The sequence below is a fragment of the Quercus suber genome, unplaced genomic scaffold (assembly GCF_002906115.3).
Source record: "Quercus suber isolate HL8 unplaced genomic scaffold, Cork oak 2.0 scaffold_348, whole genome shotgun sequence".
In the NCBI taxonomy this organism is placed as follows: domain Eukaryota; kingdom Viridiplantae; phylum Streptophyta; class Magnoliopsida; order Fagales; family Fagaceae; genus Quercus; species Quercus suber.
The window spans coordinates 224512-242901 of record NW_027069800.1 but is presented as its reverse complement, the minus strand read 5'-3'; the positions used below and the strand labels follow the sequence as shown (position 1 = coordinate 242901).

The window sequence follows — 18390 nt, the reverse complement described above, 5'->3', positions numbered from 1 at the left end:
CCCCCCCCAACAAAAAAAAAAATAAAAGAGCCCTCTATTTATGGTGATAGTTTAAAGATTCTGGTGATGAAACTCTCCACCAAAATCTCTCAAAAGTAATTTGGGATCTCAAATTCTACTCCCTGCGACGTTGGGAAATTCTTGGGACCATCTCCAAACATCAAATAGCCTTCAGGATTGTCCATATGATGTATTCAAAATACTAATGATTGCTGTTATTCTTACCTAAGTAGCATGATCAGGTCATGATCTAAAATATTTATAATTATAAACATTATATCTAAAGAAAAAATACTTTGTGAGAAAAGCCATTTTAGCTGACACCAATAAAGGGATTCAAGAATGGACATTCTTAGGGATACAATGAAAATCAGTATGAGGTGGACTCCAATTACTTGGGGAAAAAAAACTTTGCGAAACTACAACAAAAAAAAATCTAAGGTTTATTCACTCTGATTTACTAGTTACCAAGTGGAACAACAGTCACGATAGGATTAGTTCTATCTGAACATTTGTAGCTATGAATCAACCCCCCCCACCAACCCCCCCCCCCAAAACAACAACCAAGAAAAAGAAAAGGCTCTAGAATTCAAGGGTCAATTTTCAATGTCAACTTCAATTCTCTTTCTTTCATACACACTATAGGTCAATCAACAAGTATTGAACACAAAGTTAGGTTTTTTTTTTTTTTAAAAAAAATAAAATAATTTGAAATATATTTTTCAATAATTAATTGAAAATTTATAATTTAAAAAAAATTGAAGGAAAAAAAATTAAAAAATTAGACACAGTAATAATGGAGAGATTTTAATTGAATGAACTTGAAATTTAGAAGATTCAAATAAATGAAAGTAAAGTTAGATGACTGAAATGAATTTTTGTCAAACTTAGAAGGAGTAATTTGCATTTTTGCTTATTTTTAATGAACCACCACCTATGGTGAACTTTTATAGGTTTTTGATAAATTGGAGTTATTTTGTAATAGACTTATTTGTTGTTAATGTTCTCTATCCAATTTATAATAAACAATCGAAATATTCATGAATTTTAATTAACTCAACTAATAAAATCTCTTATAGCTTAAAATACTATTGAATATATATATATATATATATATATATTTCCAAGCAGGAAAGAAGCAAAGATTACAAGAGTAGATAGTTGGGAAAGTAAGGGAAAATATGAAAGCTAAAAAATTAAGTTCTTATTACAAATGAAGAGAAACATGCCTTTTATAAGTAGAAACAGACACTATTTGAATAGTAGAGAGCAGCAGGAATCACAGATGAATAATTAAGAGTAAATTTGATTTTTTTTTTTAACTACTCATTTTACCATGGTAGATCCACTGAAAGCCGAGGAAATACAGTAAATGAGTAATGTCATGTCTTGTGACAATAATAATGACTTTAGCAATTTTGTCAATCAGTTTTGTCTGTATGTAGTATGTACTGACAGTAGCAATTTTGCAATCATGGGGTTGAAGCAGGAATCAGGCCTCTCCCTCAGCTATATCTGGAGTAACAATTGGGTCATGTCCACCTAACAACATTGTGACCATAAAATTTACTTCTCTAATTAAAAAGAGTACCCAGATTGCTGAGATAGATGAGTTCTAGAGTGAGTAAGTTTGCGTAAACTAATTGGATCTGATTTGCTATTTTTAGAGGGTCTATCTACTCCCACACCTCCTGTTGTTTGTTTCTTGTCCACCAAATCACATTGCAGCAAATTTCTGCAAAGAGGATTAGATTCTGTGCTTCATCTTAAGGTACTTTGAGAACCCTCCAAGGGTTTAAAACAGTCTTAATCCAATCAACATTTGAGGAGTGTTCAGCTCAATGAATTGAGAAGGCCATGATGAGTGGTGACATAGACCATGCGATTTGAGCAATGCAAAGAAGACAACTAGAAATGAAAACTTCATTTATCATGGTTCAAGTAGTAGTAAATATAACCCAACATAGCTTGCAAATGTCCCTATAATGGCTGACCAAAACTTCTCTTTTTCGTGAAACCCAACTTGCTTCGTGATCATTAGAATGAGAAAGACAGTTCTGGCTATCATATGATTAAGAAGATTCTCTTTTTCCTTATAAGTCTATCATATGTTTAAGAAGATTCTTCTACTGGATTTCAATATGATGTTCTTATTGGAGATTCATATAGGGTGAGCTCTAAGACAAACCAAATCTTGCCAACTCCACCCGACAAAAAAATTCTTCACAATTAACTAACTAAAAGTACGAACCTAGCAACCTACCAAGTTCACAAAGCTGCTTGGCAGTTCAAGCCATCTAGATCCATCCCAATCATTCCCGCCCTATTGTAAGATTAACCAAGCCTCTAAATAAACAGCCTAAGCTTACAAAGTTTATTGCCTGGCTCGCAGTTTTGCCAATACATTTGTTACAATCTAATCGTTATACAAGAAGAAACTACGTGCAGAAAAAATATGCAAAATGGTAGAGTGATAAAGAAAGCTTGATCGAGCCATAAACCCAAAAACTGAACACAACCGTTCATTTTCCAGTCGTTGCTTGAATTTTCATTTCTACAACATAATCTACTTAAAAAAGTACCTGCATTCTGACATTTTACCAAGACGTTATCCATAAAATTAAGCTACAACAATACAAGACCAAAAAGAATAGAAAAAGAGATTGCCTCAGCCAAAAATTACAAGCATGACACCAGAAAGTCCACAGTAGCAAACTATAAAAACAATCTCCCCCCCTCTCTTTCCAAAAAGAAACCAATCCTAATCCTGGTCACCCTGACCTTCATCTTTGACAAGCCTGATCATGTCATCAATTCGAAGAATTGTTATTGCTGCTTCAGTCGCAAACTGTCAAACAGAAAATTTCAGTAAACAACTTTAAGAGGCCATTTCAAATCTATATAATAAATTTGTTACAGCAGCATTTGTATGTTTGACAACATTTACCTGAATTATCTTCACTTTACTCATTGCAGGCTCAATGACTCCGGCTTCTAAGTTGTTCCGAACTGTTCCCTTCAAAAGGTCCAGTCCCATGCTGCAATAATTAAAGAACCAAACCAATTAATATGGAATGGCAGATCATGTGACAAAATTTCCTTCAGACCCAAAAAATCCACATTATGAACTCTCTCTCTCTCTCTCTCTCTCTCACACACACACACACACACACACACACACATAACGCAAGTTATTATTATACTATTACCTATTACACTGTATATAACACTATATGATTGTTCCCTAAAAATAATAGTTTTGTTTTATTGGTAAGTTACATATGCAGTGAGTTTTGAACACACCACCCTCCACCTTATTCTAACAAAGGGAAGGAAGCATCATTTGAGATAGAGCTCATCGGTGTTCCTCAAATAGTAGTATAGTATAATGAAAGAATAGAATTAACTTTGCACATCCTGCATGCGCATTCCATAACTGTCAAGCTTACCTAGAATGAACTGTAACCCACAGTAGCAGAAATGTAGTAAACACTTGAATGGAAATGAATTTCTTAGTGTGATTAGTTCCAGTTTAGGGAAAAGAAGAAGAAAAATAATAAACTATAACCTACTCGAAACGAATTTTTAGTGTGATTAGTTTCAGGTTACAGAAATTGCAGAGAACGACAGGGAGCAATAAATCGCCCATTGCTTTAATCCAGAATGCCACTCACAGGAGCTTCAAAACAAATACCTGGATAAATGCTTCTTATCAGCTTGGGTTTGTGCTATGGTATGGTAAGCCCGTAGTTTTGCAACTAAATCAGTGGCATCCTTAGCAGCATTGACAGCAAGCACCTGAAACAAACACATGTTATTGTCTCCTCAATAATATCAGTGAGGATGGGGGCTTATATCATGCACTCATAAATTATAGCAAACCTTTGGGATAATTAACAGAGATTCGGCAAATTCAGCAATTGCCAACTGTTCACGGGATCCTTTTTTAATTAACTCAACTAATAAAACCTTTTACAGCTTAAAATACTATTGAATATATATATATATATATATATTTCCAAGCAGGAAAGAAGCAAAGATTACAAGAGTAGATAGCTGGGAAAGTAAAGAAAAATATGAAAGCCTGAAAAATTAAGTTCTGATTAAAAATTAAGAGAAATATGCCTTTTATAGGTAAAAATAGACACTATTTGAAAAGCGGAGAGCAGCAAGAATCACAGATGAATAATTAAGAGTAAATTTGATTTTTTTTTACCATTCATTTTACCATGGTAGATCCACTGAAAGCAGGGGGAATACACGAGTTGTGTCATGTTTGGTGACAGCAATAATGACTTTAGCAATTTTGTCGATCAGTTTTGTCGATATGTACTGACAGTAGCAATCTTGCAATCATGGGGTTGAAGCAGGGATCAGGCCTCTTCCTCAGCTAAATCCGGAGTAACAATTGGGTTTGGGTCATGTCCACCTAACAACATGGTGACCATAAAATTTACATCTCTAATTAAAAAGAGTACCAAGATTGCTGGGATAGATAAGTTCTAGAGTGAGTAAAAAGTTTGCGTAAACTGATTGGATCTGATTTGCTATTTTTAGAGGGTCTATCTACTCTTACACCTCCTGCTGTTTGTTTCTTGTCCACCAAATCACATTGCAGCAAATTTCTGCAAAGAGGATTAGATTCTGTGCTTCATCTTAAGGTACTTTGAGAACCCACCAAGGGTTTAAAACAGTCTTAATCCAATCAACAATTGATTAGTGTTCAGCTCAATGAATTGAAAAGGCCATGATGAGTGGTGACATAGACCATGCGATTTGAGCAATGGGGCAATCTATAAATAGATACTCCACAATTTCTTCCTTCTCAATGCAAAGAAGACAGCTACAACTGAAAACTTCATTTATCATGGTTCAAGTAGAAGTAAATATAACCCAACATAGCTTGCAAATGTCCCTATAATGGCTGACCAAAACTTCTCTTTTTCGTGAAACCCAACTTGCTTCGTGATCATTAGAACGAGAAAGACAGTTCTGGCTATCAGCCTATCATATGATTAAGAAGATTCTCTCCTTCTTTTTTTTTTCTCTTTTATTTATTTATTTATTTTTTAAGTCTATCATATGTTTAAGAAGATTCTTCTACTTGATTTCAATATGATGTTCTTATTGGAGATTAATATAGGGTGAGCTCTAAGACAAACCAAATCTTGCCAACTCCACCCGACAAAAAAATTCTTCACAATTAACTTACTAAAAGTACGAACCTAGCAACCTACTAAGTTCACAAAGCTGCTTGGCAGTTCAAGCCATCTAGACCCATCCCAACCATTCCCGCCCTATTGTAAGATTAACCAAGCCTCTAAATAAACAACCTAAGCTAATAAAGTCTATTGCCTGGCTCGCAGTTTTGCCTATACATTTGTTACAATCTCATCGTTATACAAGAAGAAACTACGTGCAGAAAAAATATGCAAAATGGTAGAGCGATAAAGAAAAGCTTGATCGAGCCATAAACCCAAAAACTGAACACAACCGTTCATTTTCCAGTCTTTGCTTGAATTTTCATTTCTACAACAAAATCTACTTAAAAAAGTACCTGCATTCTGACATTTTACCAAGACGTTATCCATAAAATTAAGCTACAACAATACAAGACCAAAAAGAATAGAAAAAGAGATTGCCTCAGCCAAAAATTACAAGCATGACACCAAAGTCCACAGTAGCAAACTATAAAAACAATCTCCCCCCTCTTTTTCCAAAAAGAAACCAATCCTAATCCTGGTCACCCTGACCTTCATCTTTGACAAGCCTGATCATGTCATCAATTCGAAGAATCGTTATTGCTGCTTCAGTCGCAAACTGTCAAACAGAAAATTTCAGTAAACAACTTTAAGAGGCCATTTCAAATCTATATAATAAATTTGTTACAGCAGCATTTGTATGTTTGACAACATTTACCTGAATTATCTTCACTTTACTCATTGCAGGCTCAATGACTCCGGCTTCTAAGTTGTTCCGAACTGTTCCCTTCAAAAGGTCCAGTCCCATGCTGCAATAATTAAAGAACCAAACCAATTAATATGGAATGGCAGATCATGTGACAAAATTTCCTTCAGACGCCAAAAAATCCACATTATGAACTCTCTCTCTCTCTCTCTCTCTCACACGCACACAAACACACACACATAACACAAGTTATTATTATACTATTACCTATTGCACTGTATATAACACTATATGATTGTTCCCTAAAAATAATAGTTTTGTTTTATTGGTAAGTTACATATGCATTGAGTTTTGAACACACCACCCTCCACCTTATTCTAACAAAGGGAAGGAAGCATCATTTGAGATAGAGCTCATCGGTGTTCCTCAAATTGTAGTATAATATAATGAAAGAATAGAATTAACTTTGCACATACTGCATACACATTCCATAACTGTCAAGCTTACCTAGAATGAACTGTAACCCACAGTAGCAGAAATGTAGTAAACACTTGAATGGAAATGAATTTCTTAGTGTGATTAGTTCCAGTTTAGGGAAAAGAAGAAGAAAAATAATAAACTATAACCTACTCGAAACGAATTTTTAGTGTGATTAGTTTCAGGTTACAGAAATTGCAGAGAATGACAGGGAGCAATAAATTGCCCATTGCTTTAATCCAGAATGCCACTCACAGGAGCTTCAAAACAAATACCTGGATAAATGCTTCTTATCAGCTTGGGTTTGTGCTATGGTATGGTAAGCCCGTAGTTTTGCAACTAAATCAGTGGCATCCTTAGCAGCATTGACAGCAAGCACCTGAAACAAACACATGTTATTGTCTCCTCAATAATATCAGTGAGGATGGGGGCTTATATCATGCACTCATAAATTATAGCAAACCTTTGGGATAATTAACAGAGATTCGGCAAATTCAGCAATTGCCAACTGTTCACGGGATCCTAAAGTTGTAGCAAGGCACTCCAAATACCCAGACAAGGCAGCCTCAACTGCACCTCCACCTGCAACCACCTGTATTGCAAATATGAAAATGAAGAATATGAAAACCACATAGATAAATGAATTCTAATTTCTCTTCTCCTTTTTTTAAGAAAACATTGCACACAACTCCCAGACTTTTTTGGGGAGAAAAGATTGGGCGCGGTGGGGGAGAAAAATGTCCTATTTGATTCTTGAGAGAAGAAAAAAAAAACAATTAGGAAATAGCCCATTTGAATCCATGAGAAGCTAAATGGCAAGCCCTGCAAGTGCGACATGACTCATGAAGATGAAATAACTGATAACTCTTAATTTTGCCAAATAATTTGATATGACTATCTTCTAAAAGATTCTGCTCAACACCAGAAAGATGATACAATTTCATAATTCTAATAAATTAGTAACTACTCTCTCGTCTATTTTTGGTGGATACCAGAAATTAAGTCATGCCAAAGTGCATTGATTCCACATTAAAGAATAACAAGAGAACAAATATGAAGTTCTTTTCCAATCTCAAAAGATTCTGCTAGTCTGGAAATGACTCTCTTGTGCATATGCATGCTTTAGCAATTAGCATACCAGGCCTACAACCTTGTCAGATCACCAGATACCTAATATTTCAAATTTCATGATAAGATTTTGGTGATGGCTCGTAGATATGTCTTCAATTGTAACTCTTTAGGCTACTTCATGTCTTCTTCCACAAAGTAGACTCATTTCAATAAAATTATCATTACATAAAACAAGGGTTCTTAATATCCTCATAATTAATGTAATGACATATCAAGGAAAAAAAAAACTATAATCTAAATCTAGTATGCATTCCAAAGCAAAAATTGTGCCACTAAGATACACAAAAAGCTTAACGGCAGATACAATAGAAAGCTCAATGCCCACAAAGCAGATTCTAACATAATTGCCAAACAATTTGGTTAACAGAGTCAGTGATATAATTTCTTTAGTTGCCTAATGTTCGAACAACAAAAGCACATAAATAAAAATAAAAAAAATAATTAAAAAAAAAAAAAAAAACCATCTTATTTGATTTTCCCATATCATTTTAAGAATTAAACCAATACAACCATAATCTAATATCTTAGCTAATCACAAAAAGCAACATTAAGAAACAACATACTAAAGAGTTCAAAATTATAATCATGTATTAAAGAAAGAGACAAAGTATACCGTATTGGATTCAAGGGTCCTTTTAACAATAGAAAGAGAATCATGCAGAGATCTCTCCATCTCATCAAGCATATAGTCATTTGCCCCTCGGAGGATCAAGGAAATCTAGAGAAAGTATGTTGTAAAAAGAAAACATCAATGGCACATCCTCAATGTGTAACTAATATGTAACAATCAATACATTAAATAATAATAAAAAACTAAAATTTTATATTAAGCATTCTTTGAATATAGCTCAATGGCACATCCTCACATAGTGTGTAACTTACCAATATCAAATAAATAAATAAAATCATTCTTTGAATATAATTTAGCATAGGGTATCAACAATCAAACTTAACAGAGGTATAGCACTCATTGTCAAGCCCATAGGAATTCCACAAGGATTACAAACAATTGGGTCCCAAACACAAAACTAAATCCAATTCAAAATAAAATAAATTACTCACCGCACTTGTAGTTTTAGTCCCCTTTATCAATATCACATCATCATCAGCAATGCGCTCCTCAACAACTTCATCTGCATATCCTAACAGTGAAGAATCAAATGATTCCTCTCCTTCCATATCAGCAAATGTTGATACCTGCATCATCCATCAATAGTACACAATCATAAAAAGAATAATAACGGTTAACCTGTCCAAAATTCAGTAAAATTATCATAAACATGCAGTGGAGAATCGAAGATGTGTGAACTTGAATTGAATAAAGAAAGAGCTAAACATAGATTCCAAAAATTCCCTCCCTCATCACTCTGGAAATTCAGGATCAATGTTTACATTATCCATCAATTAAGTTGGGAACACATGCCTTCAAACCAATCAAATGCCGACATAACAAGAAGCGCAATAAAGTCTCATGTCCAAGTCTAACAAGGCATTCTCTAAGACAAAACTGAGCACACAGCCTCAACCAAGCGACCTCACTTAAATCATAGACATCACTGCTTCCTCTCATCATATGGGAATTCTGGAAGACTTGGAAATTGGTATGTGCCAATGCACATATGGTTTAATTTCTTAGCAAGGACTAAATTAATGTCCAAAAGGAAATTTAAAAAAATAGAAAACAGCCAACAAGAGATATAAACATATTCAACTGTACGCATACCACTACACCTATATGAGAACATGAATAGGATGGTACTCAATTTTATAATAAGTGGCTCAAATTGCATTTTTTAACTTGTTCAATAATGCATGTCCACATCCAAAATTTATAGCATTAATTCTGAAATTTTCCCAAAACACCCACAATACACATTAATTTCAAAGCGACAACTTTGTAAAGCTTTGTTGAAAGTTTGAAATGTTTTTAAATTGATTGCTTTTTTAATAATATTTAATCATTTCTATAAAGACACTAATTATGGGACTAATGAAGTAAATAACCTTGCAATTGAAATACAAACTAAAAGGCTAAAAGCTGGAAGTAGGTCAAAAACTAAAATTATATTTTAGGAATCATTACCAATATAAACATATAGAATTATGGCAACAATAACCAATTAAATGTAGACATTTTATGATACTGCCACAACATCAGAAGGCACTGAGGCAGATGCTTTGCCAAGTAGAGGAGTACTTCCCACACGCTACTTTTTCCAGTGGACATTATGTTTTTAAGTTCTTAAGTTCTGTTTAATTTCTTGATTTCCAGGAAGTTACCATTTGAAACAAAAAGAATGGCTTACACAATAAAAAATTATAGTGAATCACCAAGTTTCATGTATGTAGTTAACACAGGTTTTAAAGTGGATTAGCTTCTGTGGCTAAAAATGTAAACCATTGTCTTCAGTAAAGCTATATCATGCGGCATTTGAGATTTAAAAATATCCCCGTGCTTGTGATGAAGGAAAAAGCTTCTATGCTTGGACACTATGTCAGGGTTAATCAAAGAGCTTATAAGAATCAACAAATCAAACATGAATAGCCTGTACTAAGACTTTAGAGAAGGCTACGGATAGAAGGAAAGTTTATCACATATTGATCAAATTCAACTACCAATCAGAAGCCTGACTAGATACTGTATGTACTCCCAAGTGTTGCTTTCGGCATACTTATGATATCAGATAACTCCGTCACATTAATTGGTGGAGTGAAATAATTCCATTTGCAGCTTGTATATTAACAGCAGAGACCCTAATGTGGACCAAAAATACACTATTTATTTATTTATTATTATAGATAGTTAAAGAACAAGAAGTAAAACTCAAAAGTTTGCTCCTCTCACCACCCAAGAATTATTTAAGCTCTGCAACTTCAGAAAATATGCATCACAATATTCCAAACAAACTATTGCCCTTTGTACATCCATGATTGAATTAATTATTAGCCAATGTTGAAAGAAAATTAAAAACAGCCTTGAAAATTAATAGCATTACATAAGCAGGCTAGGAATTTACCATGGTTGCACCTGTTGCCTTGGCAACATGGCGCATATCCTCCTTGCGAACACGTCTCACAGCAATGGCCCCAGCCTCAACAAAGTACTGAAACAACAACAAAGAATCCACACAACGAATTAGATCTGCTTGAAAGCTTGATGGTAGTAACACAATAAACTAGCAGAAAACCACAGAAGAACAATCTAAGAAAACAGCTTGTTAGGTTGAATTCACTGTAATTAAAGTAAACCCATTCAAGACACCATAGACCACACAATCAACAACACACTGTACAAAAACTAGAAAGCAATTGACTCAAAACTTACATATCAAAGCATCATGCTACAAACATTAACCAGGAGAAAAAAAAATCCTCCATCTCTAATAGGCCATTAGCTCAATTATCTTTTTCCCAGCCCAACCACTGTAAGTACAGCAACCAGCTTTAGATGATTCAATAGATCAATAATACCTCTCTAAAACAAAACACAATAACAGCTCTATGCACTTCCTTAAAAATTTCCTATGCTACAAGGAAATACCAAGGTGTGTGATATTCCAGGCACCATAAACTTCATTTTGTCTCAGGGCTTAAAAGAAATAGGAACTTCGACACTTCCAATTCCCTAAAAATTTTGTGTTTCAAAGGTTCTTACATTTCCAAACAGCATTCAACATTTCTACTCAAACCCATAAAACTGTGTTTTCCTCAATTTGGAGGGAAAATATTTCTCAAAACATGGAAATAGGCATGTAATTGGGTAATATGCCAATTTGTCCACTATTAATAGAATTTGGATTGGCTCTGGCTCCTTAAGAAAATATAATTAGAAAAACTAAGTGGTATATAAAGGTAGAACTTCGACAAATCTTTCCATTCTCCAATTATACTAATCACTAGACCATGACAAAAAAATAAGTGACCATTTGAGTTATGCCAACAAAAAGATGACTATAACCAATGCAGCAACCAACTTCAGGTAAAGTGGTAGCATGGGATAGAATGCTAATAATCATGCCAGCCAATTCAACACCGGATGGGATAGATGTAAAGCAGTTGGAGAATCAAATATCTGTAGAGGCTTACCTTGAGTGCCATGTCATCAATCCCTTTTGTTGTTAGAACAACATTGGCTCCAGCTTTCAAAAGTCTCTGAATGCGTTCTTTGGTCATATCAGCTTCTCTGTTAAGATAGATGTAAAATAAGTTCCACATGAGCAAGAAATTAGACAAATATTGAATAATGATTTTCATCTTCATAACCATATAGAGAAGAGGTGATTAAGATTATCACAACACAAAGCAAAAGCATAAAGTATGAGACTCTTTGGATTGTGCCAAACATGCATTAAAGAATAGTAAATGAATTTTAACAAGATACAAAATCATATGCATGTATATATGCATAGATGACTGATTTTGTGGCTTTAATAGACTGCTCTATTATATAGGTAATTGGATTCTAAATCAATTACTGCAAAGAAGCAAGCAATTGGAAAGTGAAATGCATGCTTCAGTGGTGCAAAAAAATAATGATTAATCAAGTAATGACAATCATTAACCTAAAAGAAAATACTTTTTATTATCTTATAACCTTTCACGAATTTTTTCAAGCTCCCTGGGATCACTGACTAAGACTTGGACACCCATTTGCATCTTTGTCTTCTGAAGATTAAAGTCAAGACAGGCAATCTTTGCAGGGGCAACTCTAATAGGCATTCCTTGGGCAGCACGACCCGTATTTAGAGCATACCCATTCAAAAGATAGCTATCTTTTGCACTTTTGCCATGAGCTTTCAAAATATTAATTCCCTGGAACATCATAAGAACAATTAGGGCATTACAACTTTCATATCCACAAATTTTAGCATGTCTCTAAAACCATGAAAAGCAGGTTGAGCCATGTCAAGCTAAAGAATTTACTTGCCAGCAGTTTACAAGAAACACTTAAGAGATTTCAATTTCCTATTAAGTATATGTCCACACTACAAAACCTTCCCAAGCAAGATGTGGAGAATGCGCAAACACCTACCTTTATTGGGTATCTGACTTCCCCCCGTGCATTTGTCATTTTAACAGATTGCACAGCTTCCACAACCTAGAAATACAATCACATACAAAAACCAATAAAACACATTAAACACTCATCACAAGCCAACGATACACAGATGGCTTGTTTAAGTATAGAAAGCGTATCAATTTCAATGACATCCAGATTCTTGGAACAAAAAATCCATATTACATTCACATGTACAACAAATCAGCATACCAGATTTGCAAAGAAGTCACTGTCACCAGCTATCAACTTTGAGGACATGCTTGTCTTGGCACAGTTAATTAGACAATCTTTTCCAAGCTTTTCAACCTAAAAAAATCAACAAAAAAACCCTTATCAGGAATATACTATTAGATATGTTATAGCTTAGACAAAGCATTTCCATCCAGAACACAATGAATAAGGTCCATCTTCTATGTTGAAATGATTAAATTTGTGATAGGGGATGATAGGAAAGTTCTTTTTTGCCATCACTTGTGTGGGGAGATGGCTTTAAATAATTTCTTTCCATATTTGTTTTTGCTAGCTGAGGGCAGGGATGCTTCAGTACCCCACATATTTTCCATATTTCAGGAGAAGAAGACAGATTAGGATTTTCACTTTCTGAGAGCCTCCCAATATCAGGAACTAAGGTAAGTGGATTCCTTGTTTGAGTTGTTTTTCTCTAATTATCCTTGAAGAAAAGCAACATTATAATGTGCAGGAGGTTGACTAGAAGCAGAAGATGTACAATCTTACTAAGGTGCTTTGAGAGGGTCCTCTATGTTCCCTCGGAAGAGTATTTGCAGAGTGAAAGCATCTCAAAAAGATTCCATTCTTTGTTTGGGGAGAAGCTGCATCTTCATAGAATTCAACAATGGACACTCTAAGAATGAGAGAGATGTGATCATAGACTGGTGCTGTATGTATCATCTAGTGGAGAGTTAGTAAACCATTTATTACATCATTTGTACAGCCAAAAGGAGCTCGAGGCACTGCTGTTTTCTCTTTTTGGGACATTTCATGATGCCTATACGGGTTATTGAGGTACTTATTTGTTGGAAAGGGACTTTGGTAGTCCTACAAGAGGCAAATTTAGAGTGTGGTTCCTTTAAGCATTATGTAAATTGCATGGAGAGAAGGAAATAATCACACATATGATGACATTGATCTCCTTATAAATTCCCTTAAGTCTATGTTCTTAAGATCTTGTATGATTGGATGAATGTAATAGAGCAAATTTAGAGTCTGGTTCCTTTAAGCATAATGTAAATTACATGAAGAGAAGGGAATAATCACACTTCTAATGCTGTTGATCTCCTTCTAAATTCCCTTAATCCTATGTTCTTAAGATCTCTGTACGACTGGCTGAATGTAATAAAACAATACCCAGTGCTCTTCATTTTTAGATTTAATTGATCTCTTAAATTTGAGATTGTAACATTAGAAGAACTTGCATGCCTACATGCCTGAAACAAAGGTAGGCAAGTAATCCATAGGAAAGTTGCAACAGATGCGTGAATAGACTAAGCAGAGCACGTAATATTACAACAACATTTTCTGATCTTTAGTGGGAACCACAGTATTGCATACCGAACCCTCTATGCCATTTTGGGCATAAATGATGAAAAATCACAAACTCAAAATAAGGTCTGTAGTGGCAGAGCAAGTGATTGAAACAAACTTTCATTCATGCCTTCAACTCATAATACTGTTTATGAACCTTAATTGTCCGGTTTCATATAAACACGCACATGCAATTATTTAAGGACAAAGACAGAGGAGCCTTACCTTCACAGCCAATTTTTCCTCCACATATTTGCATGCCTCCCTCATAGCAAGCTATTTACATTAAAAACATAGAGAAATACAAAGGATAAAACTATAAGGCAACTTACCAAGTAACAAGCCACAAAAGACAGTGGAAAAACTGATTAGGGTTCAAACTTAAAACAGAAGAGAGAGAGAGAGAGAGAGACTCACTCTGTAACCACTGATTATAGATGTAGGGTGAATGTTGTTCCTCACCAAATCATTTGCTCTCTGCAGAATTATGATTAAATAAACCATTAAGTCATCATCCATCAGACCATAAAAGAGTTGCTATCATATGAGATCTCAAAAACAACACTTAATCGTGGATGTAAAGTAGATGTTCACTTTTTCTAACCATGATTACTATTTGCACTCTGCATAATCATGATTAATTAAGTTGTCGTTCATCAGATCATAAGAAAATTCCTTTCATAAGATCCCAAATTAACAGGCTAGCTACACTTACCTTCAGCAACTCCGCAGCTATAATGACCACTGATGTTGTCCCATCTCCAACTTCTCGGTCTTGAAGCTCTGCCAACTCCACGAGTACCTGTGGACCACCAAAAAATTTAAATAAATCAAAACATGTTATAGAGTGGCAATGCTCAATAGCACAGAAAAAACACACATCCAGTAATAAAACAAAGAATGAGCAAGATGAGATTGTTTATCCACCTTGGCAGCAGGGTGCTCAACCTCTAACATCTTCAGTATTGTAGCACCATCATTAGTAATTGTCACGTCTCCAATATCATCAACAAGCATCTGAAATCATCAACCAAAAAGCAAATCAAAATTATACCCTCTGGCAGAACTACATAGTCCAAATAAAAGCTTAGCGATGAAAAGGGAAAAAAAGGCAAGTTACGAACACCTCTATCAATTAATATTGAAAACACAGCAATAACATTGACATTCAGTTAAGTATTTTAACTATATCAAAACCTTTGCAATCAAAAGGGAAAAAATGGGTATGTCTCCAATGCCTCTCTATCAATTAATATCCATGATGCAATAACATTAACACACACTTCAGCATCTTAACTATATTTCTATTATTAAGTTACATAGTCTTGACAGGTTTGGTAACTTTCTGAACTCAAAAAACACACAAGTAAACAAATAAACAAAAAATACCCTTTAATCTTCACTGCCGCCTTATACAAATGTCATTCCAACCCATCGTGCATTCACAGATGAACAAAGTCACAGCTTAGAGAAGAAGCAATTCGCTTAATTTCAAATCGCACGGACAAAACTATGCATACTGGTAATTCAATACCTTAATTGCAAACTTTAAAATTCCTTACATTAAAATGAATATTAAAAAATAGTATGCACCCGAGCACGCACACACTTACTATAAAGGGTCCGTTTGGTTAGGCGTTTTGGGATATTAAAAAAGCGTTTTTAAAAACCAAAACCCTGTCTCCTCCTTACTTTTTTACAATCGCTTATTTTAAACTCAAAACACATTTTTTTCCAACAGGCCCAAAATATAAAATGCAACCATAAAAATATATAAAAATAAAAACCTGGCAAGAAGAAGCAAAATTGCAACAACCGAATCAGCAAAAAACATCAACAGCAACAGTAACGGAAGTAGTAATACCTTGTCGAGTCCGACAGGACCTAGTGAGGATTTGACAATATTAGCAACTGCTCCACACGCCATCACTATTTCACCATTAACAGACCAAACAAAAACAAAACAAATCAAAGTCAAAACAACCTTAGTCAGTTCCTTTACAATACAACGATATATTGAACAAAATCAGGTTTTGTATGTGTGTGTGTGTGTGAGAGAGAGAGAGAGTACCGTTTTGGGTGCGCACGTCTTGACCGGACTGGCGATCGCCGAGAATGTCAAGGGTTCCCATTTTCTTGTTAGCTGAGAGAGAGAGAGAGAGAGAGAGAGAGAGAGAGGCAGAGAGTTTACTAGGAGAGTTTCTTGAATGTTCAGAATAAAGAAGAAGATGAAAATGGAGCGTAAAGTTTTAAGCGAAAGGGTTTTGGGATGCCACGACGTCGTTCTGCTCTGCTTTATGTTTTGTTTTTGTTTTTTTTTTTTTTTTTTTGGACAATGGTCAGTATAACCCTATCCCAGGCCACTTAAACCTGGGTCCATGACCATGAACCCTTTTAGCCTTTAAGGCTTGGGAAAGTGCCAACTCACCTAAAGTGGGCGATGGTGCTTTATGCTTGTTTTTCAATCTCTAATAAAAATGTGACACGTTAGCTTGTTGCAAATAAAAGACTAATACTTGCTGCATCCAATTGAGTAAGTTTGATGTCAAAGCCATTTTCACAACTTTGTCACAATTTGTTTATGTAACAACTTGTAAATGATGGAAATATGGACCCACCCACCATNGGCCACTAAACCTGGGTCCATGACCATGAACCCTTTTAGCCTTTAAGGCTTGGGAAAGTGCCAACTCACCTAAAGTGGGCGATGGTGCTTTATGCTTGTTTTTCAATCTCTAATAAAAATGTGACACGTTAGCTTGTTGCAAATAAAGACTAATCTTGCTGCATCCAATGAGTAAGTTTGATGTCAAAGCCATTTTCACAACTTTGTCACAATTTGTTTATGTAACAACTTGTAAATGATGGAAATGGACCCACCCCACCATTTACAACTTGTCACATAGGCAAATTATGACAGTAATTTACTAAAAGTATGTGATTAAATGGTTAAATTTACTATATCTTAATATTTTAAGCTTTTACGACAATTGGTAATCTAAAATGGTATCAGAATATTGAGATTTTAAATTAACCTCAAATTATCTTAAACCAACCTAACAAGAAGAAAATTACCCATGAAGATTAACCATCAAGATACCAATATACACAAAAAAAAAAAAAAAAAAAAAAAAAAAAAAAAAAACCATACAAAATATGTAATTGACACCCAAAAAAAAATAGCAAACACACATGAGACCCACATGTAGTTTAAATTGGGGATTATAAGGTTAAGGTTTGTAAATAAAATTTGGGATTATTGTGAGATCTAGTTTGATTAGGGTGTTAGTATGAATGGTTGAAGAGGATATAGATTTAAGGGGAGGGTGAGATGCTTTTGAGATGTGGAATTGAACCTCCGACAGAGAATCATGACTATGCAGGTTGGACTCAATTGGGATGGACTTTGGAAAGCGGATAGAGATGTTGTGAATGGAATGAAACAAAACCTGCAAGGAAAAATGTTGGAAATCTAATATAGTACTCCTGGATTTTTAGAGCATTTGTTGAAGTTCTCTACTTGAGATTGTTTGTATAAAAAAGAAAACACCTTTATATACGATCTCTCTCTCTCTCTCTCTCTCTCTCTCTCTCTCTCTCTCTCTCTCTCTCTCTCTCTCTCTCTCTCTCTCAAACCAACCACCAACCATTTGCGGCCACCACCCATCGACATCTCACCCATCATACAACTTTCTCTTAGATTGTTTTGAGGACCAAAGTCATATAATATTCTAGTTATTTCAACAAAGACATACATTTTAAAATATCAATAAAGTTTCTATCTTTTACCTCAAAAAATATCAATAAAGTTTCTTTCATTTTAGGTTTTCATGTTTTTCTTATTTAATTAATATAAGTGACGACTACAAGCAAAACTCTCAAATTAAGGGGAAAAATATAATCAATCAAATCGTTATTCTAAGGGACACCAATGTGACTTCGCTTGTTCACGCAGGCTTGGCACAAACCAAAAGCCAAATACTATTTGCCACCATATGCATGCCCTTTTTAGTAATCTCCTTTTGCAATATAATTTCTCTATCAATTATAATTTTTTTTAATAGATAGTATAAAATTTATTATTATAACTATTCTTTTAATTTATCTTCATGAATTCAAATGGTACGTTTTAATAAACCTATAATGTGTGTATCTATTTATTTGCAACTAATACATTATTGTACATATTAAATAACATATATGTTTATATATATAGCACATGATATATTTATACATATATTATGTTTTAAATTAGTTGCGCAATTCTTAAGTTT

At 34.5% G+C, this 18390-nt stretch overlaps 2 protein-coding genes across 2 annotated transcripts; both read right to left on the bottom strand.

The window, feature by feature from the left end:
* Positions 1-2471: 2471 nt before the first annotated feature.
* Positions 2472-4274, bottom strand: LOC112040895 (T-complex protein 1 subunit alpha-like). Its single transcript, XM_065759958.1, has 5 exons — positions 4217-4274; positions 3883-3941; positions 3695-3798; positions 2948-3038; positions 2472-2848 (listed from the first exon to the last, which is right to left on the bottom strand). The coding sequence occupies exons 1-5, from the start codon at positions 4272-4274 to the stop codon at positions 2762-2764; spliced, it is 399 nt and encodes a 132-aa protein (XP_065616030.1). The 3' UTR covers positions 2472-2761.
* Positions 4275-5471: 1197 nt separating this feature from the next.
* LOC111994378 (T-complex protein 1 subunit alpha) lies at positions 5472-16393 on the bottom strand. The gene is made up of 17 exons (XM_065759965.1): positions 16188-16393; positions 15981-16045; positions 15044-15133; positions 14832-14918; positions 14534-14593; positions 14342-14392; positions 12785-12880; positions 12548-12613; positions 12110-12327; positions 11602-11698; positions 10533-10619; positions 8578-8712; positions 8129-8233; positions 6848-6976; positions 6660-6763; positions 5920-6010; positions 5472-5820 (listed from the first exon to the last, which is right to left on the bottom strand). Exons 1-17 carry the CDS (start codon positions 16246-16248, stop codon positions 5734-5736), a joined length of 1629 nt encoding a protein of 542 aa, XP_065616037.1. The 5' UTR covers positions 16249-16393; the 3' UTR covers positions 5472-5733.
* Between the last annotated feature and the right edge of the window lie 1997 nt (positions 16394-18390).

Coding starts and splice junctions, on each gene's coding strand:
- LOC112040895 (XM_065759958.1), bottom strand. CDS start 4,274: ATGACACAACTCGTGTATTCCCCCTGCTTTCAGTGGATCTACCATGGT. Junction 3,942..4,216: donor CTACCATGGTAAAATGAATG/GTAAAAAAAAAT, acceptor TAATTAAAAAAG/GATCCCGTGAACAGTTGGCA. Junction 3,799..3,882: donor CTCTGTTAATTATCCCAAAG/GTTTGCTATAAT, acceptor TGTTTGTTTCAG/GTGCTTGCTGTCAATGCTGC.
- LOC111994378 (XM_065759965.1), bottom strand. CDS start 16,248: ATGGGAACCCTTGACATTCTCGGCGATCGCCAGTCCGGTCAAGACGTG. Junction 16,046..16,187: donor AGACGTGCGCACCCAAAACG/GTACTCTCTCTC, acceptor ATGGTGAAATAG/TGATGGCGTGTGGAGCAGTT. Junction 6,011..6,659: donor GATAAGAAGCATTTATCCAG/GTATTTGTTTTG, acceptor TAATTATTGCAG/CATGGGACTGGACCTTTTGA.